Genomic DNA, 25383 nt, shown 5'->3' on the forward strand with positions numbered 1-25383 from the left:
TTATTGTTGTTGACAGCAGCAATCCAGGCTGAAAGGGAACAGGTAGATAAGTGCACACCTGGACGAGGCAGAAAGTTTAAGGTTCATTAACAAGTTAACTCAGTTACAGGTTAATAGTTGCAGCAAAACTGATTGGGAGGTTAAAGGCCCCAAGTGGTGAAGTTTAGCACAGGATGGAAAAAACTTCCAGGTTTAAGCTTGGGGGAGGGGGGGGTGTTGAGGGACATTTTAGAGGTGGGGTAGTTTAACGTAGATAGCTTGCTTGTACAGTGAGGTGTAGTTTTGTAAGGAAGAAGGCTAGGGGGTTTCTTCACATGTGATGTGCACCTGTTTCAATAAAGCAGCCTTTTTCACACAAACTGCGTGCTGTGGTCTGTGCTGTTCTACTATTTCCCAACTGTGCTTCTGTGAAGATGTACACATTTTTTTAATTTTCAAAGAATACCAGGAGCTATCCTGGGAAGCTCCAAAAGCCACTGCTCTCCAGGACCACTGACATGAGTAAGCCTTTAGACATGGTCTCCCAAAGCACTAACCTGTTTTTCCTTTTTCTCACAGGGAGATATTTTTCTGGAGGTAAAACTGCCTCCACAAAAACCTCACCAATGTCGTGGCAGTTCCTTGTCTAGTTCCTATCTGGACAGGCAATTAATTATTCCTGCTCGTGACAGGAGTAAATATTATTGCATTCGCACGTGATATTACATGTAAGTGAATCGATTTACAAATGTAAGCTCACTGCTAAAGTGTACTGCACTCGTAAACCAAGTCATTTACGTAAATAAGCTGACCTTAATTGTGCGAATGGCTCTGCTAATAAAGGTTATCATCAAGTCATCAAGTGACAGTACATGCGTCTTCTCAGGCAAGACCTAAAAACACACCCAAAAACTTTAAAAATAGTTTCTTCCTCTGGCTTAAAACCATGGACCATTTACAAGCTACATCAAACATTACAACTAGGTAACAAAAACTTGCTTACTCACCCTTGTACTGTGCTCATTATGGACAGTGGTCTGGACTTAGTTGATTTAAGCCACATAGCATAACAAAGGTTTTACAAATATTAGTGTCCAGGTCTAAATCATCCATAAATTTCACAAAGGAATCAACTAGTTTTTAGGCTATTTGTTGTACATAGTAAAAGAACAGCATTGTCAGCACATTATAAAGCAGGATTTGGTTTACCATTAATGGAGGTGGTGAACTGTTAGGCTGTGAGCTGTTAGAAAAGATTTCAGTTCCATAATATACAAAATGAACAAAACAGGAGCTAAAATACAGCCTAGGCGCACTGCCCTGTCTTATCTAAAGTGCTCTGAGCATTCACCTTGCTACCATATCTAAGTCTAACAAAAAGCTACACATGCAAACATTAGAGAATATAGATAATTGCAAGGTTAACATCCAATATAGATGAAACTGACCACAGCCTGGACATATTATCTCTATCAAAGTCACTACTAAAGTCCATAAACTCCTGGTGTACCTTGTCGACTAGAGTGTATTTGCTGAAGAATAAGTGTAGATTAAAATACAGTTCAACAACACTTAAGGCAGCTCTAAATCTATATTTTACATTGGTTAGCAAGTTATTTTCACTGGCCCAATATGTGATCCTGTCTAGCAACAATCTACCGACAAATTTAACAATTGAGTCAATGAGAAAGATAGGCCGATAGCAAAGGGGATCACATCTATTACATTTTTTAAAGGCTTGTACAATGATTGAGTGAGACTATGATATAGGAATGAAAGGAATTGAAGGAACTGGCCACATTTAAACTGCTAGTGATTTTGGTGCCAATGGTGCTTTGCTGGATTGAAATAAGGCCATAGGGACCCCCTTGGGACCAGGAACCAGGAACTGTCCCCAACAAGCGATTATATAGGCAAGCTTAATATCTTTGAGCTCAAATAAGAAGTGTCTTGAAAGACTCAGATGGAAATGTGTCAGTAGAACTTAATTACTGTTATTAGCTTATATGTTTTTAAAAGTTAAGATCTAAATGTCAAGTAAAATATTAACATCAAGGATTTGCACTACAGAAGTTGCAAATTAAGAACTATAAATCATTTTCCAAAACGAAAAAGAAATCTTTTAATTCACTGATGTGCGCTAGATTATCCAAGCATTTTTTCCTATGTTGTCGGTTTCCTTTTGTTAATAGCCATTACAGAAGATCACCTCATTGCTGTCACAAGTGGATCCAGTCTAGTCTAACAATTATCAGTTTATGCAATAGATCACCAGTATCAACATTGTGCCATTTTAGACTTTGACCACAATCTTTTAATGCTTATAGCAGAGGAATTATAGCAGGGTTGTCTAGATGGCTAGTAGTAAGTTGAAAAGTGACAGACCAGGGCTTATAGTTACTTAAACTGGTTTCACGTCTAGAGCACTCAATTATATTTTTAACCAAATATCTTGTAGTGAAACATAATCAATGATAGAAAAGCAACTTCTGCTCTAGTATGTTGGTTTAATTTCCTCGTCCTGATGGGAAGGTCCATGGACTTTAATTATATTCCTCTCAATGAGAAGCTTGTACAAAATCAACCCACTCTGGTTCGTTTTCAAAGTTCAGATTGGTGCATTTACTGCTATTAGAAAGGGGGTTACACTGAGGAAAATTATGATCAGTTTTTGCACTAAAGTCACCCCCCAATATTAAAGTAAGTTTGTTGGGTGCGTCTGACTTAGCATTTCCAATGGGCCACATCTACCTTATTAAATACTAACATGAAAATCGTAAGATCACATGACAAGAAATCATTATAGTTATAGTAATTACTGATTATTATGAAAGAGGCCCTTGACCAAGTTAATTGAAACAATTACAGAAACTGGAAATTAGTAGTAATCGTCACAACATGACAATTTATTGACAGCTTCAACCAGCTATGTACACCACCTATAGACCTAGTTGAGGTTGAAGGCAAGGCATAGGTAGCAAACCAAGTACAACCATCATAAAACACATTTGCTGTTGCTTCTAAAAAAAAAAGAATAAAAATCTTGATTAGGGTGATTCAACTGATGTCTAACTTTTGAAGCTAAATCTGCTATAATGCAACTAAGAAGGCTGAGTGTAAATGTCTACTGAAAACAGACAGTAGTAGGGGTGGGGTTGTATGTCTTGTAAGGCTAAAAAGAAGCACCTCTGGAGAGACTCGCCTATCGAACGTGCTTGATGAGTGTGTGACGGAGGATCCTATATTTGACAGTATCAAATCAGAAACCTCAGCCAATTCTAGTGGTTTTCAGTTTCCTGGAAATGGCTGTGAATGGCTACACGGTTTTAACAGCTGAATGCTTGCTAACAATTGTTTTCTACTATTTAGCAACAGGAATCCATAAATTGTTTGTTCAAGAACACCCTTCTAATTGGTTTTCACTAAATAACTAGTGAACCTGCCCTATAACTGAACACACTGCACAAGAGGGGGGTCGCAACTGAAGGAGTTCACTCACGTTCTGAATGGACTTCATCCTCCCCTCCTACCAAAAAGCTATATTATCTTTTTGTAAAGTGCTCTAAGGTAACAAAAATGTGACACCTGTGTATTATCAAACGAAATAGATTAGTACATGTTCTGTTCTAAATGTTTCTTAGAGAAGAATAATTAAGAATTATTTAGAGTTAATTTTACAAGAAGTAACTATGGTAAGTAATAACGCTGATGTAGCTAAATGTTTTGGAGAACCTTACTGTAATGAGTAATAGACTAGAAGTATGGCCCTCTAAGATCATTTGTATTAGAAGAACTCCTATTAAACACATGCCTATATTAATGTGTTGCTTTTTCTCCTTCATTCCTCTTCTAACTTGAACACAAGGTAAACAATTAGGACCTCATAAATTTAACCAAACAAACCCTTAACACCTATTATCGAAATTTACGGTGAAACACTTGGCAGATTCACCCATGCCTACTTCTCAACCTTTTTTTTTAACCTGACAAAAGGTGCAGATTTACCATAATTGCTGACATTTGCGAGTAGTCACTGAAATCACTGAATATCAACAATTCTAAAACATAAACACAGTATTTCACAGTGGCGCCAAAACCCTGCAGACTTAAAGCTTGGCTCCACTTTCATAGAGCTAGGTACTCCGACGACCTAAACCTGGCTTTCACCACCAAGGGAGAACTGTCCAAAAAGCATATTTACGATTGTCAAAGTAATTAAAAGAACCAAGTATAGTTATACAGTATGCGCAAGCTTTCTGAAAATAACACTGCCTTTTTAAGACGTAAAATCAATAAACACACTTCAAAACTTTGATTTACACCACCATTTGATTCTTGTTTGAGCAGAGGAAGATCTGATTCAGCAGACTGTCATTTAGGAGGTATTGCACCAAATGTCTTGATTACCTTCTAGGCTTTCTTGTTCATCTGAAGTGTAGGTATCTACTCGACTCTGCTGTCTCAGAAATTGGATGACTGCATACACCAGATGCTTGACTGAAGACATTTTAGTAGTCTGCAGGCTTAACCTAAAAAGTAGATTAAAAAACAAGTTAGATATGTTCACTATTTTACAGCAACAGAGTTTCACAGATTAATCATTTGTTACACCATGTTAGAAAGCTTCTTATACAGTGTACCGACACATGTTAAGGTTTCATGGCACTTGAAAGAAGAGTAGCAGCCAGGCAATTAGCAACTACAGTTTCAGAACATCTAAAGCAGCAAGGCTTTTAAGCTCTTGAGACATTGCATAAAGGCAGTGAGAAACTGCAGAAGGATAAAAAGACATCTATACCCCTCATTTCTGTCACTTGTATTAGGGGCCCTGAGAAGCTAGTGATGAAGAGTTGAGGCATATGGAGAAACAGTTACGTAGCCGGTGTCAGGAAACACAATTCAAGGATCATTGTCTCTGTGGTGTACAGAGATGGTAAAATAGTTCCAGGATTGCTCCTTGACTTCACTTGCTCTGGATCAGCCTTTTTCGGCAAAAAATAGCCACTGGAAGTTAAGGTAATCATTTGGAATACCTCTGCACATTGTATATTATGTAAATGCAATATTTCCTTGACTGGAATGTGCCCATATTTGAATCCGGAATATGTATTCAAGACCTCTGTTTGTTGTACATCTTGTAGTAGTCAAATGGCAGAACGTCTGCTACACACACTTTAAAGACAACACAAGTCATGCATGATTTCAAGCTCTTGGGAGACCAGGAAGCCTCAGCAGCAATTTTGAATACTGAGACTATAAAAACCAGGCCCTTCAGGTTCTCAGTGCTTTGCATTGAGAATCTGAAGGGAACAGAACTGATCTGGACTAACAAGCTTAGTACTCTGTGTTTCTTTTTTAAGAGAGATTTGAGTCTTTTTGAAAAACACAAAAAACATTCAGCTGTGGTGAATCACCTTGGGAGGGAGGGGGGCGAGAGCCATGTTAAAATACGATTCTTTAACTATGATTGCTTTTGTGAAACGATCACTTTTTCATAGAGAGAAGCCCTAAGGGTGATTGATATCTGGCATGCTTTGGGCGCTAAGGTGGTAACCACTGGTGAACATTACAGAATGATTTATGCTTACTGCTCAAATTAGAGAAGGTTTGGGAATTCAAGACACTGGAAGCAAGAGTAATATGTTTTTTGTTTTTTTACACTTTATTTGAACATCGCTCATCATACAGTGAATACAGGAAGTGAACAGAGACGATCATCAGTTATACATGTCAGTTTTAAGCAGATGTAACAAAGGCAAACATGATCACCCATTTGGAATGACGCTTTTAAAGCCAGTAGTATTTTGTAGCATACTGCACAAATGACAAATCGACAGGAGTGCTCTCCCCTCCCTCCCCAGCACCACTCCTCACATTCAATACCCTCAAAAGTGCCAGTTACACCACACCTCCTCCCACTTCTTTGGGCAGCCCCTGTTCTTTGGTAGACTACCTCTTCCACTCTCTGGCACCACTCTAGGTCAGCCTCCTAATCTTCAATTTGTGGGTGAACTGTGGTGCCCCACGCCTGCACAATATTGCTTTTGTCCATCCCCGCTGCAAGTACCAACCAGATTTTCCAAGTTTTTTGGCAAGGGTGCTTACCCTCTTATAGTCCAAATTTTGCATCCAGGGGAACCTCCAGAAACAGGACCTGGGACATTCTCCTGGTTACCACTTGCCAATGACATTGTATGAGGCATCTCCAAAGTTTATGGAAGAAAGTACCATCCTGGTCACATCCTCAGAGGCATAGTGGCGAATCCCCCCTTTCAATCTGGTGTAATGGGACTGTAGAGTAATATGACCTGTATAAAATTCTCAGCTTCACCAGTCTGAACTGGGCAAGAATCACTATTTCTTGTAGATTTTGAAGGGCTTCTATCCAGTCGTCATCACCTATGTCGCCTTAGTTTCTGGCCCAGGTCTCTCTTTAAGTCACCATTTGGTCAGGGGAATTATTATTCAGCTTTCTGTAGATTATAGAAATGCTTGAGCTGTTTCCATTCCATAGTACAGGGGTGTGAAATTTAATAAAATCTACTTGCCCTGTAAAAAACATCCACTTGTCCCTTTTGGTGTCAAATAGCGACAAATTATGACAACAATTTCATTATATAGGAACTCTGATTATAGCCCCTCTGATTATGCCATGGCTCATACCATAGTATGGTTTGAATACTAACAATTCCCTTATATTGTCACCTTTCTGCAGATATACATACTGGGGCTGGAGGTAGCTTTAACTAATAGTTCCAAAGTTGGATTGCCTTTTTGAGTATGTGCATATTACAGCTCTTCTCTAATCTTTTGCAATACTGAGATAGGTTGTAAATTTACTCCTGACAAAGGCAGAAGTCAACTTTTTTCCAGGGTTGAGGAAAAAAGTGGTTGAAGGGAAAGTGAACTTGCAAATGCTCAATACATTTTCGCATGAGCAAATCTACAGATGCATATTTGCATGTGCTAAAATGCAGTTCCCAAATATTTTGTAGGAGTACGATTTCCTGACCTTCTTCTGTAAATTCTTGTGAATTCATGAAAATCGTAAATCTGCACTAATGCAAGGACATATACCATGGATGCACTTTTCTGACTTTCTTAAAGAATTGAACCCCAAATTAGGTCTGGGGTTAACCAAGACCTTTTGTTTTTATTAAAATTCTATCTGCTTCTGTATCAATTGACTGGATTCTCTGTGAGTGACAGCCTTATACTCTTTCACAAGGAGCATATTGGCACAAATAGTAGTTTTATTTAGTGCCAGGAATGTTGTGTCAACGTGTGCTTTTTGAGGACAAGCATATTTTCATTTTTGCAAATGTTTGTCATAATGGTGAGGGCTATGCAGCTCCCACAACTATGACGTTGTACAAAAAACATGTCAAAACATGATATGCATTGACAAAACCAAAGGTCTTATCACCAATGTAAGACCTTTTGGCTTTGCCAATGCTCGTTTATTTTCACATTTGTCATAATCCTGTTGAAACTTGTTATCCCAATACTTTTAGAAGTACTAGCATGCAACAACACATTTTACTAAATGATGTGTCAAAGAAATGGTACCTAAAATGTATCCAGTACTTTAGGAAAACAGTTTTTTTTTTACTTATTTGCATTTTTGGTGACTATTTTAAAATCAAAGAATCATCAGTCCTGCTTTTCAGATTCTGCAAATATTTGCATCTAGTCAGAGAGCATTATTGGGGCATTATGCATAGCCTCATATTGTTGAACTTTGCAAATGTGAGTATACATTTTTATACTGGAACCACTGTCAGTAGTGCAGCCCAAGTCTTACAACACGTCTTTGAGCGCTCACCATAATAATAATGGCTTTCCATTAATGAGACATAAATACAATTTCGAACAGCATTAATATATAAACACAAATATTACCTTAGGTGCAGACAGTGTCCTTCCCTGATCCATAATGCACAGTAAACTGGCAGCCAAAGGGTTTGTGTTGCAGAGGGGTGGGCCCAAGGACAAACCAGACATTAAAACCTATTGTCCTTGACCCAAAACAATATGTCCTGGGCATCGGGCTATAAGAATTCCACATCACTGACAGTAAGAGACGGGCTTTGTGGTCAATTTTGTGGAAGAACTCAGGTGGAATCTTGAAGAGTGTGCTTTGAAGCACACTGAGGAGGCATGGTAGGGTCATCATTTTATAGAGAGATGCTCTGCCCTATAAGGATAGCGGTAGATTCCTCCAGTGCACTACGTCTCCAAGGAGTCTGTCGAGTTGCAGGAATAGATTCCTACACAAATTATTTTGGGTTTCGGGTAATATTAATCTCAAGGTATTGAAAACCTTCTAGCACCAAGGGTGCCGTGCAGTAGGGAGGGAGTCTCGAGATACCACCCGACAAAGGAAAGATTAGGGATGTTGTCCAATTAATGCTATAGCCTGATTGACTCCCACAGGTATCAAAGACCTGCAAGATTCTGGCTATGGAAAGGGCTGGCTGAGTAACATAGAGCAATACATTGCTGGCGTATAGGACAATGCGTTCCTCATAATCTCCATCCCCACTCACTCCCTGTGTAAGTGGATCCACACGGACCCATGGCATGAGTGGCTTGAGCAATAGGATATCCCTGTCTTGTGCCCTTCTGCAGGGCACAGACGAGAGACACTACTCCATAGACTTTCACTTTTGCAAGCAGGACCCGATATAATAGTTTTATCCAACCACAAAATTTAGGCCCAAAACCCAACCTGGCCAGAGTAGCAGAGATTCAGTGCTATTGAATGCCATTTTAGCATCCAATGTCATTAGTGCCGCCTGGCCCATTTGAGCTAGTCTAGTCATATGCAACACTCTGTAGAGGCTTTGCGGACAGAGGTGGGTGCTCCTTTGTGGCATAAGGCCTGACTGGTCAGGGTGTATTACTGAGGTAATAACCTTGCATAGCCTGGTTGCTAGGGCCCTTGCCAGCACTTTGGTTTCTACATTAAATAAGGATATGGGCCTGCATTAGCCACAGACTGTCGGCGGCTTGTCTTTCTTGTGTATAACAACAATTGTGGCAATTAGTTGATCTTCCGGGAGGCTACCCTCTTCACGAGCCATATGGAACATGGCTAGCTTGCCCTCAGCGATTTTATTTGCCACACCCTTGTACTATTCTATTGGTAGGCCGTTGGGCCCTGCCACCTTCCCAGATTGGCGGCTACGTATTGCCGGCACAAGCTCTGCCACCGTCGAGTCTGTTTCTAGAGCCTCTTGTGCCCCACCTGTGAGGGTCTGGAGATCTATGTCTCCCAGAAAGTCAGCACAGTCTGCGTCAGTCATAGTCGTCACAGATGCATATATACCTTCATATTAGGTGGCAAACGTGTCAGCTATGGTGGCACTAGTCATTCGGAGTGTACCGTCACTGTCAACAATTTCCAGTCCCCAAGTGCATCTTTCTCCCTCTTATCTAGCCATGCTAACCACTTGTTGCCCTTCTCCCTTATGTCATACAGCCACAGCTGCGTTGCCTGTGCATGACTACAAGCCCTATCCTCTGTCAGCACACACAGGTCATGCTGTGGGAGGTGAAGCAGACAGCAGAGGTCTGCAGTCCCATCCGCCAAAGCCCTGGTCTCCAGTGACTTAATATTTAGCTGAATGGCTTCGCATTGGAATTTGTTTTCCTTCTTTTTCCCCCCTATCAGGGCCTGGGCCTAGCCGCACATGACTGCTTTAAACGCCTCCCACAGGACACATGGCAAGTCCACTGTCCCTTGATTTTCTTTAAAATAGGTATGTGCCCCTTCCCTGAGTTCATCTCTAATGTCCCTTTCACACAGGTCCCATGGAGGGCAGAGTGAAGTCTTGGGCCGATCTGTTCAGCAGGACCCCTACTGGCGAATAGTCACAGATTCCCGTGCCTGATGTGTTTGGCTCGAATTTTGCCTATGTGTATATGCTGAGCAAAGATATAGTAAATACGAGAGAAACTACTGAGCGCTGCTGAGAATTACGTGTATTCTTGTTGCTGTGGGTTGTACACGACCCATAGATCAGCCAGTTCCACCGCTTCTAGAAAGGGCTGCAGTGGTCCTGACTCACACTGTGGTGCAGCCCTGCTCACTCTATCAATCCCAGGCTCCTTTACAGCATTCATGTCACCTTCCCGAGTATAAAGATCCCAGGTGGCATCGCTAAGCTTTGGGCACTCATGTATGGAAGGGTCCATTCCATGGAGTCTCAATAGTATATATAAGGAACAAATGTTAAGAGGAAGGCCCCCCAGTATCCCGACAGAGCCACATAGCAACAGAGGGGGGCAAACCATGTCCGATGAAGGATAAACAGTACTTATTTCTTGATTAGGATGCCTGTTCCTCTTGAGTCTGCTGTGCAACCTGCATGTACCAGCAGAGTGTAGCCGAACCTGTCTAAGGCCTTATAGTGGTTACCATGGAGATGCGATTCCTGCATCAACACTAGGTCTAGGGCATGCCAGTGCATGCATTGGAGAACTACTGTGGCTTAATTTTGCTACATCGAACATTCACATTCTATGTTCGTATATGTTCAGATCTCGCTCTGTTTGCACTTCCATAGGTGTAACAGTAATGTACATGTAGGTCTCGGTACCCTAAGGAGATCCCATGTCTGAGCGATACCCCTCTATATTCTGCAATTTAGTCCCACTCTGCCCAGAATCCCTGTAAATGAGCAACTATTAAAGCAAATCAACATAGTACAAACCAAAAACAGTTGACGCAAACCTAAGAACTCCCCGCAGCCTGGTGCTCTCCTGCATCTATTGTGTCAGCATCAAGTATGGGCTTGATCGAGCCCCTTGGATCTTGAAAGGCAGCCATGATTTCACGTAGCAAGGGTTTGTTAGTGGGCTGAGCTTCCAATCCTTTGTCACCACCATCCGTTCTTCCTGTCGCAGTGCCAGAGATCACCATTATCACTACGTATTTGTCCAATTTATTGGCTTGCATGGGTTTAGGTTCTCAGTTCCTGACCATGACCCCAAACCCACCTAACTTTGGTTCTTACTTATGTTATTTAGTACACTTTTGTCACAGACCGCGAACAGTTTGGACAGGTCTTTCAAAGAGGAGCTATGCTGAGTCTGATGGAGTGCCTCCCATCACAACCACAGAGCTGGGCCACGCCGCACACTGAAGGCAGGCCACTGGGCAGTTTACCAGGTTCTGATTGGAACACAGGGATCCAGCAAGAGAGAGGTCTCAGTTTTGTCTCCCCCGACCTGCTTAGGCAGTGTACTCCATCTAAGGCCCCAAGGTTCCAGGATCCCACGCCTCCTGGGTTGTTGTCTGCCTTAGGGGGAAAGAGATGATTGCATGCCACTGAACGTCTTCAGGTAATCACCACTAGTCCACCGACGAGAGAAACATTCGCAGGCCACACCAGAGTGGTCACAGGGGCCAATCCTTCCCGGCGCCGTCTCTACATACCTCTCTACCTGTCCCCACCCCAGCCAGAGGCCGTGTTGTCAGGAGCGAGCCATCTGTCTTCTTGGGCCCTCTTCACTACAGGCGGGGTCCAGGTCGGGAGGAGGTAGGGTGAATAATGTGGCTGCGCGGGCCTGCCTCACCCCCAAGACTCTCCATGTGCCTTGTTTGTTTTCTGCCCCGGGGGATGGAAGGTTTGGGGGAGGTCGGCCAGGGCACACCGTCAAACTCACCTCTTATGGCCAAAGCAAGCCCACAGCCAGGGAGGGGGGCAGTCAGAACCTTCACCGCACCCTCCCAACCCCCCAAAAGCAATATGTTTGAGCGTATCAATGATCACAGTCAACTAGAACAACATGTATGAGTGAATACATGATCATAGCATGTTTATGAAACTCATGCACATAGGTGAACTGTTAACTGTGTGCATGCAAATCCTAAATATGAATTCACCAGGTGTGAACTAAACACCTGATAATGGGCCATAACAAAAATGAGCTGTGAATGAAAAGCAAACCTTCTGTTTTGCAGAATCCTAGAGAAAATGCAACCAGCACTTAATAAATAGCACGAATACACTTTCAAGGGCATTCTCAGGGTTAGTTCTTTCCTATAGTACTTTGTGGGATAGATTAATAAAGGAGGAATGACATTTTCTTGCAAGACTGGAGACAAATTGCTTATGTTACCTTCTTTTGATAAGGAGCCTAATACATGTTAGAACTAGAAAGCAATTCAAGATGTTACACAAAGAGCTGGTACCCAGTCCTTACTATTTTCCCCTTCACCCAGGAAAGATTACCCGAAAAGCATAACCAGAAAGGTCTAGAAGAAATAATCAAATATCCTAAAGACCAAACTCTTATTTTCCCACAGGGAAATGTGCAAACTGTCTCTTTATTTTACTTTTTTTTTTTGTTTGTTTTTGGTCATGAACCCTCACCCCTTTGAACTCATCCTCCCATCACTGTGTGACTTCACAGCCAGTTATGGCTGTATTGGAATGAGGGTCCATGCTGCCTCTGCCATACAGAAAGGAGCAACCTCGTGACACCTGGTTACCGATGAAATAGGGGCACTGACACAGGGCTTGGTGAAGCATGCATAATACCTTAAATGTTATTCTCACCTGACTCGGAGTCAGTGCAACCTTTCAAGAAGTTGGCCCCTGTGACTTGATTTGGGAGCTCCTAGTATCAGTCTAGCTGCATAGATTTGAAAAGCCTGAGTCTGATTAAGTGAATATTTAGGCAAACCCTAGTAACACACATTCCTCTAGTTGAGCAAGGAACTTATGTCAGCAGGGGACATTAAGGACTTCATTCAATAAGGGATACGTTTTTCAACACAGCACATTCCCCCCTCCACTCACATTGCAAGGTGGTGGTTCTGTCTGGCAGAAGAGGTCCCACCAGGTAAGCCAATCCTCTAAAGCTAGGTGTCAAAATAAGGTGGCTGCTTTGCATTCTGGCTTGGTGGTTGGCAGGCAGGAACCCTCATTTGGTGGTAGGAACCCTCACTTTGTGCTTAAGCACATATTCACATATTTTAATTGCTTTTCCATCCAAAAACAATTCAACTATCACATAAAATCATCTAACCCACTCGTTGACTCACATTTAGAATTTCAGCTTGGCTCTTCCTCAGGATATTTAATACATAAGTAATATTTTTCCACTGAGGTAAAATTATTTAAAAATATGAGAGAAGAACTAGATAAATGAATTGCTATTGCTGTGAGAGATCCTTTATTTAGCACTATCATTGCTCTGGTTTCCAGCTAATGAATATTCTTGAAGACATGTAAGCACAATGAATACACATTTATAAAGAGAAAAATGCAATTTTCTAAAGGAAATTATTGTTGCGAAAACTGTGACAGTTCCCATTGAGACTTTTCTATTTCCATCATTTTGTCATTTCAGACTATTCCCACTCCCTGCCTTTTTCAGATTCTTATTTCTTTCATAGAAAGTCTGAAGTTTTGAATGTGTATAAATGTTAGAAATGTTTGCACCTTATGCACTTGCTTTGGCAATATGATAATCAAGCAGATGCATTTTTCACCATTATTCTTTTGCTTATGGCTGGATTAGTGTCTACTAGTCCCATGATTGTTTAAAAAAAAAAAAAAGATCGTATTGGGCTATACATTAGAAAGGGACTTCACTCCAGTGCTATTGAGTCAGACATCATGCAGGTTTGCAGCACAAGCATCAATAAGAGGCGACAGCGGGAAGAAGTGGCCTTCAGCCGGACGCTGTTTATCGTACAGCCCTGAACAATCTGCGACAGGAAATAGCTGTTTTGCTATTTCATAAAGAAAACATGGGTATGCTATGCGATTGCCAACCATCTCTGAAACTCGGGAACAGGTTTGCTATTTAGCGCCTAGAAATAGCTTGAAGATGTTAGGACAAAATCAACTCAATAGCAATGTTAGAGTTTTTTTTACTGTTTTCTTTTTCCATTACATGGTTTGAAGCATTACTCTTCGTATTCTGTCTGGTTGCCATTCATATTTTATATACTAGGTTAGGATTTTAAAATACCAATTTTAAACTAAATGTCCCATTTCTTAGTGTCATCCTTGAATGTGAGGTTAATTAACCTATTAAGTGGCCAGAGGCCAACCCCCACACTACCTCCCAAGTGCATGTGTCAGCCATTGGCCAACACTGGGGTGGTATTTAAAGGTCCTTTATTTTGTTATAACCTCTGGCTGCTCTGGAAGAGCTTTGCAAGCTGCTTGAGTGTTTTTTTTCCACTGTAATGATGATCAGCAGACAGGGTGCTGTTAGACCTGTCAGCCTGATGCGTGGTCTTCTACCAAACTTTTGGGAGATTTTGTCAATTTTGTCTGGATTTATGCTCTGTTGGCCTTAAGTCTCTGTGCACTTTAGCACTGCCAATCAGTACTAAAGTGTATGTGCTGACTCCCCTATACATGGTTTGATTGGCATATTCAATTTACATTTAAGTGCCTTGTACAGTGGTATACCATAAGCCTGTCCCAGTCCTTCCATTGCAGCCTGGAGGCAGTGTCTCATGTCGACTTAGCATTTAAAACCTCTTGCCAAGCCTTAAACTCCCCTTTTATTACATAAAAGTCACCCCTAAGGTAGGCCTTACACTGTCCATAGTGCAGGGTGCTGTGTAATTAAAAGGTAGGTGTATTTTTTTGTTTTATATGACCTAGTAGTGAAAAACTCCTAAATTTGTTTTCTCACTACTGAGAGGGCTACCCCTACCCCTCCCAAAGGGTAACATTGGGGATTCCTTATTAAAATGAATAAATTGTAATTCCTAAACCGGAGGTGGTAGATATCTCATGTTTGGTACCTATGAACTTGTAATAATAAACCCTCTTCAATGGTAACCACAGATTTATTATTACACGTTTGAAAATGCCACAAAAGTTGGCATTTTCCTGCCCTTAGCCCTCTGTGCCTGTAACCTACATTAGGTCACATGACTGGGTGTTGCTGGCAGTTGTGACTTTGTGAATTCACCCCGGACAGTCAAACAATAGGTGGGATCAGTACCGCCTTAATGGGCCATTATCTGTCTTTGGGGTGTGGGGGAGCTAAGCACAGACCCACTTGCAACTGAATAGGCAGGGCTCTGCCACCACACAATAGGCTTAACAACCCTGTATACTCAGTGCAGCCAGCTAGGAGCCAGGGGAGGCATGAAATTCCTGGAACTTCAGCGAACCCTTATGGAAACTTCTTCCAACTTCCCCGAATTCCAGGAGCAGGGCACCAGAGTAAAACAAGAGGGCTCTCAGACCTGCTTCTCAGTTCACTACTCAACTTGTGGAAGGGCTCTCAGAGGACTGCCTGCTGTTGTGACGTGCTGTGTACTCTGCCAGGCTGCTGCTGTACCTGGAAGAACTGCTTTGCTGCCTGGAGCCTGCTTGGGACCTTCAGAGACCAGCCCTGCTGCAGAGCCCTGAATCACCACCTACCACCAGGACTCCAGAAGTTACTACAAGGGCTAGTTCAGCTGGTATCTTGTTTTGAGCCATAGGGACATAACAGGCTCCCCCCATCTTAAACCTGCACCTTGACAGAGACTGAGTGTGTCTTGCACCCCCAAGTGGTCTCCCTCATTCTCTATTTTTCTAAATTGGTTTGGGATTTTTATTGTGTTGTGTCTTCACTGTGTTGCTGTTTGTGTACTGCATAATTAGTTAAAACTTTGCCTTTAAGTTTAGCTTGACTGCATTTTGTGCCTAGCTACCCAGGGTTAAGCACAGGTTAATTTAGTGACTTTTTGTGGTTGACTCTGCAAGGGATGGCGGCTGTTGCTTGACCAGGGTTCACACCCCAGTCAACCAACAACACAATTTCTCACAGGTAGGCTGATGTCATTAAAGCAAAGTGAAAGTGAAACGAGCTGATGAGCCCATTTTAGTTTCACTGCATCTGTGATCGGGCCATATCTTAGGCCCCTGAGCACTTATTGGTTCGGCAGAGGTATTGTTGGAAAGGGGAGAAACTCCCCTTTCTGATTATATCCCTGCCCAGTGGACCTCTGCTTGGGGATTACCAGAGGACAGCAATCTCTAACCAGGGATCCACCCACTAGGCCCCAGGGACACTGGGAGTGGCCCCTCAGGCAAGGCTTGTGCGCCCACCCCCAATATTTCAGTCTTTCTGCCCCCTTTGGGGACCGATTGTTTTGATTTCTCCCAATGTGCTCGCCCCATGCCCAGGGGGATACAGAAAGCCCACTAGACACCAAAGAAAACAAAAAAAAGATAATGTAGGGATGGGGTCTGCCCAGAAGGAGCAAGGCCATGTCCCCACCCCAAGACCTGCAGCATCAGTATTTCTGATCCTCCTGGGGCAGTTATGGGTGATTGCTTGCATGCAGACCAGGGAGGTGGTCTTGGAGTGTCCAGTTGAGGAAAGGGATGCAACAGGACTGCCCAATGTCCCCTCTCCTATTTGCTTGCGTGAGCTGCTGAACCCCTGGAGCCTGCATTTTGGGGAGACTACACATGTGGTTTACCTATATGCAGATGTGCTAGTCTACGTGTGGCATCCAGAATCATCGATTCTTGTTCTTCTAAATGCACTGGGGGAATATCGGGGAGTTTTCTGGACTCCGCGTAAGTCTTCTAAGTCCTACCTGTTGCCGATGGGCGCTCTAGCCGGGGACCGAATCAATGCTCTTCCGACGGTTGGATTACCGTGGGGAGCTGTAGGCCTTCGGTACCTTGGGATACGATTGGCACATACGGCTGATGAATATTATGACCTCAACCGTGGCAGAGTGCTGGAGGGGTTGAGGACTTCAGTCAGATTCTAGAAGGAATTACCGCTTGCCCTGAAGGATAGGACGGCCATTACTAAGAAGGTTATTCTGCCACGCTGCCTATATGGCTTGCAGAATACCCTATAAAAAGTGCTGAAATCGCACTTTGCACAAATAGATAGACTAAATCTGGAATTGTTGTGGGCAAGAAGGAGGAAGACAGTGGGGATGTCTATGCTGCGACAAACATGGGAACGCGGGGCCATTGAGATTCCTCATATGGAACTTTATTATTTTGCCTCTCAGCTGCAGCATGCTGTACACTGGTTCGATCCTGAAAATAACTGGGAGAAGAGGCTATTGTAGGATGGGGGCAGAACACATACCTGGTCGGCCCTACTCCTGGGGAACCAGGTGGTGAGGGAAGGGGCCCCCTACATAGTGAAACAGGTCTGTAATGTGTGGACCCGAGTGGTGTCCTCTGTGTTGCGTTGCTACCCTTACTCTAGGGATGTACCCATCTGAGATATGCAGGCTTTTGATGGAGTCACTCTGGACATCTCTATGAAGTGATGGAAAGACGGGGTGTGAGGGAGTGGGAGATCTCTATTTTGGGGGAAATTCATTACACAACAGGATGCGGTGGATGCTTTTCAGTTAGGGAGAGGTCGGTTGCTACAATATGCAAAGATAGCGGCAACAGCACGTGGCCTGTGGCCTGGATTTCCTGATTAACTCCAACCTCTGCCACCGTAGACGCATTATTGTCCCTGGGAGGGGAGTGGAGACAGACTTCACACATTTATAAAGCTCTGAGGGAGGATGTCCTAAGTATTACTCCGGGGGAGCAGCGTAGATGGGGGCAGTGCTGGAGGAGGAGATTTCAGCTGCAGAATGGAAACACATGTATGAAGGGGCTAAGACCAGCAGTTCAAATGCCAGGTTCAAACTCATACAGTATAACTATAATCATCAAACATACCTGGCCCGAATATTCTTCAACGTATATACCCTGCACGATCCCCTTGCTGCCTGCTCTGCCCTGCGGCTTCTGAAGGCTTCTTCCACATGGTATGGCACTGTAGTGCTCTGAACTCATACTGGGAGTGTATAATAAAAGCCTTGGAGGGGGCTGCTGTGTGGATATTGGTGCGTACTTCCAGGGTGATACTGCTGGGACTGCTTACTACTCGTAGGGGAAACCACTTAAGCTGCAAATTTGTGGTGTTGGGACTCTTGTTGGCAAAGCGACGCATAGTGATTAGATGACTTAACCCCATCCCTCCAAAATATGGATACTGGTATCGAGACTTCACTGAATGGGCAGTAGCGGATGAAGTTCAGATGAAACATGTCCCCACAGATGCCAAATTAGCAGAAGATGCAATGGCTTGGGCACAGATGGAACAAGGCCTTAGGGTGACGAATATTCCACCAGACACAGACACAATGAGTGATGACTAAACAATATACATGTGCTGGGAGTTAATGAGGTTAACTGCAGCACATAGAGGTGAGGGGTGAGGGAAGACTATGGAGTGAGACGCCGACGCCTCACGTATGTGGGTAGGCCTAGTGCCTGCAACAGGAAATGTCCCAAAACACAACGTGGACACATCACATTTTCCAAAGAACATTGACCTGTTTTTTGCAAAGTGCCTAGCTGAGCATTTTGGCCTCTAGCTCAGCCGGCACCTAGGAAAACCTAGCAAACCTGGACAGTTCTGAAAACTAGACACCTAGGGGAACCCAGGATGGGGTAACTTGTGGTGCTCTCACCAGTTTCTGTTACCCAGAATCCTTAGCAAACCTCAAAATTTGGCAAAAAACACTTTTTCCTTTCCTCACTTTTCAGTGCTGCAAAATTCAGGAATCTGAGGGGAGCCACAAACGTCTGTCTACCCAGCATTCCCCCATGTCTCCTGATAAAAATGGTACCTCAGTTGTGTGGGTAGGCCTAGTGCCCGCAAGAGAAAAAGCCCCAAAACACTATGTGGACACATCAAAATGATCGAATACATCGCACCCGTTTTGGGGGGGGTGCGTCCCTGAGTTTTTGATCCTGGACTCAGCAGCCATCCAGGGAAACCTACCAAACCCAAACTTTCCTGAAAACTAGACACCTGAGGGAGTCGAGGGAGGTGTGACTTGCGTGGATCCCCCAGTGTTTTCTTACCCAGAATCCTCAGCAAACCTCAAATTTAGCTGAAAAATCACATTTTTCCCACATTTCTGTGTGGGATCACCGCACTGGGAAAAATTTCCCCTCAGTCTCCCGGTAAAAATTATACCTCACTTGGGTAGGTGGGCCAAGTGCCTGTGACAGGGAAGAGCCAAAAACATGTTGAAAATGAGGAGGAACAATAGCGGGTCCAAAAGGGCAGTTTGAAAAAAAATAACGTTTTTAGGCTAACAGGTTGGGCAGAGTTTTTATCGGTATAGATGCGACAATGCTGGGTGGCAGGAATTTTATAAATTTGTGCAGATTCTGGAAGGTTCCATCTCAAAAATGTGGGAAAAATGTGTGATTTCAAGCAAAGTTGGAGGTTTGCAGGGCATTGTGGGTAAGAAAATGGTCCAGTGCATTTGAAGCACACCACCCTGGACTCACCCACATGTTTAGCTTTCAGATGTGTCTAGGACTCGTAGATTTTTCTACATGGCAGTGTCCCAAAATCCAAAAAGTGCAGCCCTCACCATTCCAAGTAGGACAAGTTTGAGAGTTAGCCAAGCTGTCATGGCCCAAATGTAAAACCAAAACACAAAATAATCAAATGTTCTCTTGCTTGTTGTGGGACAAGATGTTTTAGTGTGTGGGGAGAGAGCTGAAAGATTGTTACCCCTTTCAGTTGGGTTGGGGACATAACCATGCCCATACTAGTTGGTACCCCACTTTTTTTATTACATTTTGTAAAAATTTCCTGGCATCTGGTAGGCTTTCCCCCTCGGGGAGTGGATCGGGGGTAATTGCCCCATCTTCCCCCCCATCAGAACAACTTTGTCCCCATTTATTTGGGGTCTTTTAAAAAAAATATATATATTCCCTGATCTTTCTGCCCCCCTTGGGAGGCAGATGGGCCTTACAAAAAAAAGCCGATCTGCCCACAAGGGAGGCAGAATTGGCCAACAGTAATGCAACCTTTGCCCAAGGGGCTGCCCCCCTCAAACAAAACACACCCCAATCCCTCATGCCTAAGTGGTTTCTGCCCCCCCCCAGGGCACATCATCCTCATAGAAATAGGCTGATCTGCCCCCGTAGGGGGGCAGAAATGGCCTAAAATATATTTGCCCCCCAAGGGAACGACCCTTGCCTAAGGGGTCGCCCCCCTTGTGTGAAATTGGTGCAAAAAGAAAATCCCTGGTGCCTAGTGATTTCTGCCTCCCTTGGGGGCAGAATGGCCTAATAAAAATAGGCCGATCTGCCCCCTGGGGGACAGAAATGGCCAAAATACAATTTGCCCCACCCCAGGTGAGGGACCCTTGCCTAAGGGGTCGCTCCCCACCTGTAAACAATAAAGTTTACAGGTGCTAATATAATGCCCTGTAATTCACATGCTAATATGGGGACCCCGGGATTCAGAGATGTGCAAATAACCACTGCTTCTCAACACCTTATCTTGTGCCCATTTTGGAAATACAAAGGTTTCCTTGATACCTATTTTTCACTCTTTATATTTCAGCAAATTAATTACCCAGTATACAATGAGAACCCATAGCAAGGTGCAGCTCGTTTATTGGCTCTGGGTACCTAGAGTTCTTGATGAACCTACAAGCTCTATATATCCCCGCAACCAGAAGAGTCCAGCAGACGTAACAGTATATTGCTTTTGAAAATCTGACTTTGAAGGAAAAAGTTAGAGTAAAACGTGGAGAAAAATGGCTGTTTATTTCACCTCAATTTTATTTTATTTTTATTTCAGCTGTTAATTTCTGTAGGAAAACCTTGTAGGATCTACACAAATGACCCCTTGCTGAATTCCGAATTTTGTTTACTTTTTAGAAATGATTAGCTGTCCAGGATCCAGCATTAGTTTCATTCCCATTTCTGTCACTACCTGGAAGGAGGCTAAAAGCACAAAAGATAGTAAAAATGGGATATGTACCAGAAAAATGCCAACATTTAGTTGAAAATGTAGTTTTCCGATTCAAGTCTGCCTGTTCCTGAAAGCTGGGAAGATGGTGATTTCAGCACCGCAAACTCTTTGTTGATGCCTTCTTCTGCAGCCCTTTTTCAAATCTTTTTTTTTTTAAACTAAATGTTTGCTGTATTTGGGCTAATTTCTTGGTCGCCTCCAGGGGAACCCACAAAACACTGGGTACATCAAGAAACCCTAGGATGTTGGATAAAAGGATGCAAATTTGGCGTGGGTAGCTTATGTGGACAAAAAGTTATGAGGGCCTAAGTGCGAACTGCCCTAAATAGCCAAAAAAAGGCCTGGCACCTGAGGGGGAAAAGGCCTGGCAGCGAAGGGGTTAAATGTTAAAGCATCCACTTTATAGAATGATCATGCGAGGCAGGACCCGCCGGGTCAATGTGAGGGAGTAGTATATGCAAGTCCTTGATTAAAATGACCGACTGATACTTCTGCACTAAACATGTATTAACCAAACATGGAAATTAGTCATTTCTTGCCAAGAACTGTGTTTGTTGATGAAAGTGATAAGATTTTGTTTTTAGGAATTCGTTTTCCAAAATGAAATTTAGCTTGCTTTTCATCACACAATGTGTGCACTGTCGCAGGCTGACCATCAGATATATCAGGGCATATGTATTGCATTTTCAAGTAAATATTTAAACCATATTTAAAGTTTTATTTATGTAATATCCATTAGTGCTGTTTGGCATTCTAGCTTTTAAGATTATGGTAACCTGCTCTGGAAACATATAAACTCTCTGTAAACTGAAGGATAACAAGTATGTCTGAACCGTTACATTGTATCTTGCTGTGGAGTATTCGAAAAAGTGAGATTTGCATTTTTTTATGTTTCCACCCTTAGCAGGGACTCACAGCATAAGACTGAGAATCGACTTGGAAGAGGAAAAAACGGAAACATGAATAGAAGCAGAAATACATGCGATGAAAAATGCCATGTAACATTTTCAAGCTGTCTGAGTTACCAATGAATCTTCAGATATTTTTCGGGAAGCTGTTCTGAAAAATGCACCACTGCACAATCATTTTCTCAAAACTATATAGTTGGGAGGGTCAGGTTAGCCTGGCACACCATGGAAGTAATTAAAGATGTTATGGGTTCCCCTTCAGGGCCTGTGGCTGTTGGCACATTTACGTAGCTAAAATGCAATACTGGGCAGCACTGGTTCACTTTTCATAGTAGGAGAACATCTCCTCACCCCCTACCACTACCTAGATGGAAGTCAGGCAAGCGGGCCAAATCATGGCGGTATTGAAGCCCAGCACTTTCAAAGATTGCTAGCTTCTTTAGTGTAGATACAGCCTAAGGGTAGATACTGTACTACAATGAAACTGCTGCTGCTGTCATGAGATCAATAGATACATACCACAATGTGTTGTATTTTCTTCCTAAGACATTATATTTATGGTTATGTGATATGAGTTAGTTCAGGATTACAGAATTAAGAGTCAGAAAAGAAAGGAATCCCCTATTAGGCTGCAAAAAGAGCATGCTCTCGGCAAAATGATACCTTATATAAGGCAGCATCAAGGTATCTCACCAGTAGCCTCTCATCAGCACCTTCCGCTCTCAAGACTGAGGATCTGTTAGGTCATCTTGGCCTGCAAGCAACCCATGACCCCAACCCTAATGGGCGTTTTACTAGCGTCTTATATGGGCAGGCCAGCCTTGCAAGTCTCTTATCAGCCCCTGCTTTGTCCAGGAGCTCAGCACAGCCCTTCCCATTCACAGCCTAACATAAGACCTTGCCTAACAGCCTCTAGTCACCCAGCTGGCTGATTCTAAATGCTACTTAACAGGACTTAATACTTAGGTTGAAAGTAGGAACTCAAATGTCTTGTTTCAAGAGTGTAAAGTCAACACTCATGAATTTAAACTCATGATGTAACTTACTCATACAAAAAAATTACACCAGTGTGTGTAATTTTATTTGTTTAGAACATCTACTCACAAGGCTGGGCAGTGGGCATTCCAGGATGGGGATATCTTGGAGAAAATATTTAAGGTCCCAAACTTACGTTTGTGGGTGTTCACGTGCAAGGCACATTCTCATCCTGGATACAGCTAAGGATTTACTTCCATATCTAGGGTAGGGATACGAGAGAACCCCTAGAATTGGTAAATGTCGGGCTGAAGGTGTTTCTTAACTTTTTTAACAGGTAAAATATTACCAACATAGAGACAAAAAAGGTTTCAAATGAAAATACACTTTTCAAAATAAATGCAACACATATGTGTTTGTGTTGTATTTACACCTGAGATTCTGAGGAACTTAGAATTGATGACTTCCTGAAATTCTCCTTGACATCTTATGCTGCAGTGGATTATCAGGAGTGCCACTGGGATTCTTATTTTATTCTGCAAAAGTTGCATTTTTTTCTAAACTTAAGTTAAGCATGCAGCAGTAAATTGCTCAATTTTCTTGAGCACATCCTCGCTAGTCTTTTATAAGCAGCACCCTCACAAGCCCTTCATGAAGCAGCCTCTAATCTGCTACTCATCAAGACCTAGCTTGCTGGCATCATCGGCACCACTTTCTCACTTTCTTCTATTTTCCATTTAAACCACTGACTAGAACAGGCTTTTCCAGCGAGTAGCTCATGAGCTACCAGTAGCTCTCCCGTGTGCAGCCCAGTTTACTAAATTAGTTTTTGTTGTTTTGAAATAATGTATGTATAAATGTGTTTATTTTCAATAAATAAGCAGAACGTTGGAGAAAAAGGCAGATTTTTCATCTAATATGGGGAAACTTAGTACAAATAATTATATTATTTTCTTACTGCTAGCATCTGTGCCTGATGCACTAAGGTGATCACTGCTGGTAATCTTGCATATGGTGGTCACTAATGTAATATTGTCTTATTTAGTCACTGTTACAATACTTAAACCATTAGTAGGTCAGGATGATTGGCACTTAAGAAAAGTAGCTCTTATTACCGAAATTGTTGGAGCCCCCCGGACTAGAATATAACCTACATCTTTCCCTGGGCTCTCATTAACCATCCCACTGCGTCTCTCCTCGACAGCCGCTCATCAAAATCATCCTGTCCCTCCGTCCCCGGTCTGCCTCACACCCGAGCCGCCTTCTTTCCGTCTTTTACTAAACCTCCCTGCAAAGGCTTTCATTAACACTGCCTCGTACAAGTGGCATAGTAGTCTGATGTCGTTCATATGTTTACTGGGGGGGGGGGGGGGGTGGAGGAGCGTTGTCGGACCTTCTGAATGTTAAAATATACGTGTAATATCAATGTGTGTAACAGAGGAGTCGCCTCTGCATGCAACAAGGTCGGGCAGCTTTCTTACCAGGTACAGAGAGAGGTTCGCGCAGGAAGACTGCTGCAGTCCACCAGCATCGCAGCATGTCCAGTGCTGGGACTGGGAGGCGCCCTCTGCAGCTGTCCGCTCCGCGTAGCTCTGCTCGAGATGGGCTGGCTTCACATCGCCAGTGACATAGAGAAAGGACAACGCGCCTTCCTAAGAAGCACCACAGGCGACCACCTTTGAATGGCGCCGCTTGCTATTCATCGTAAATCAACATTTTTTTCCTAACAGCTTTAAAAAATGCTTTCGTTGCTCAAGCAGAGGAAAGGATCATATTTACTCAAAACAACCGTTGCACAAGCAAAGGAAAGTATTTTATTTACTTTGATTTAGTTGAAATTCTAGTGCTGTCACAGAAGTCATCAGTACATGACACTACATGCATTATGTTAACCAAAGTATCAATAGCTTAACCCCTTCGCTGCCAGGCCTTTCCCCCCTCCTGTGCCAAGCCATTTTTTGACTATCTTGGGTATTTCGTGCTTAGGCCCTCATAAGTTTTTGTCCACTTAAGCTACCCACCCCAAATTTGCATTCTTTTTCCAACATCCTAGGGATTCTATATGTACCCAGACTTTGTGGGTTCTCCTGGAGGAGACCTAGAAATTAATTAGCCAAAATACAGCTAAAATGTAGTTTTTTTCCCAAAAAATTGGAAGAAGAGAGCATGTGTTTTTCCCCCTGAAAATGGCATCAACAAAGGGTATGTGGTGCTAAAATCACCATCTTCCTGGCTTTGAGGAACAGACAGACTTGGATCAGAAAACCACATTTTTCAATACAATTTTGGCATTTTACTGGGACATACATACCCCATTTTTACTATTTTTTTGTGCTTTCAGCGACCTTCCAGTTAGTGACAGAACTGGGTGTGAAACCAATGCTGGATCCCGGACAGTTAAACATTTCTGAAAAGTAGACAAAATTCTGAATTCAGCAAGGAGTCATTTGTGTAGATCCTTCAAGGTTTTCCTACAGAAAGTAAAACCTAAAATAAAAAGATATTGATATTGAGGTGAAACAAAGAGCCATTTCTGTCCACGTTTTCTTCTATAACTTTTTCCAGCTGTGGCAGATTTTTGAAAGCAATATACCATTACGTCTGTTGGACTCTTCTGGTTGCGGGGATATATAGCGCTTGTAGGTTCATCAAGAACCCTAGGTACCAAGAGCCAACAAATGAGCTGCACCTTCCAATGGGTTTTCATTGTATACCAGGTATA

General features: G+C 42.9%; 1 protein-coding gene across 1 annotated transcript in view; it reads right to left on the reverse strand.

Annotated features, from left to right (window-relative positions):
• The window catches only part of SGTB (small glutamine rich tetratricopeptide repeat co-chaperone beta), a 169058-nt gene extending 144811 nt beyond the window's left edge, over window positions 1–24247 (reverse strand). Inside the window, exons 1-2 of the mRNA XM_069222839.1 lie at window positions 24143–24247; window positions 4387–4508 (exon numbers count right to left, since the gene is read on the reverse strand). Coding sequence (XP_069078940.1) covers window positions 4387–4508; window positions 24143–24192 — 172 coding nt within the window. The 5' untranslated portion in view covers window positions 24193–24247. The remainder of the gene's footprint in view (window positions 1–4386; window positions 4509–24142) is intronic.
• Window positions 24248–25383: the final 1136 nt, after the last annotated feature.

This window comes from Pleurodeles waltl, chromosome 1_1 (assembly GCF_031143425.1).
Source record: "Pleurodeles waltl isolate 20211129_DDA chromosome 1_1, aPleWal1.hap1.20221129, whole genome shotgun sequence".
In the NCBI taxonomy this organism is placed as follows: domain Eukaryota; kingdom Metazoa; phylum Chordata; class Amphibia; order Caudata; family Salamandridae; genus Pleurodeles; species Pleurodeles waltl.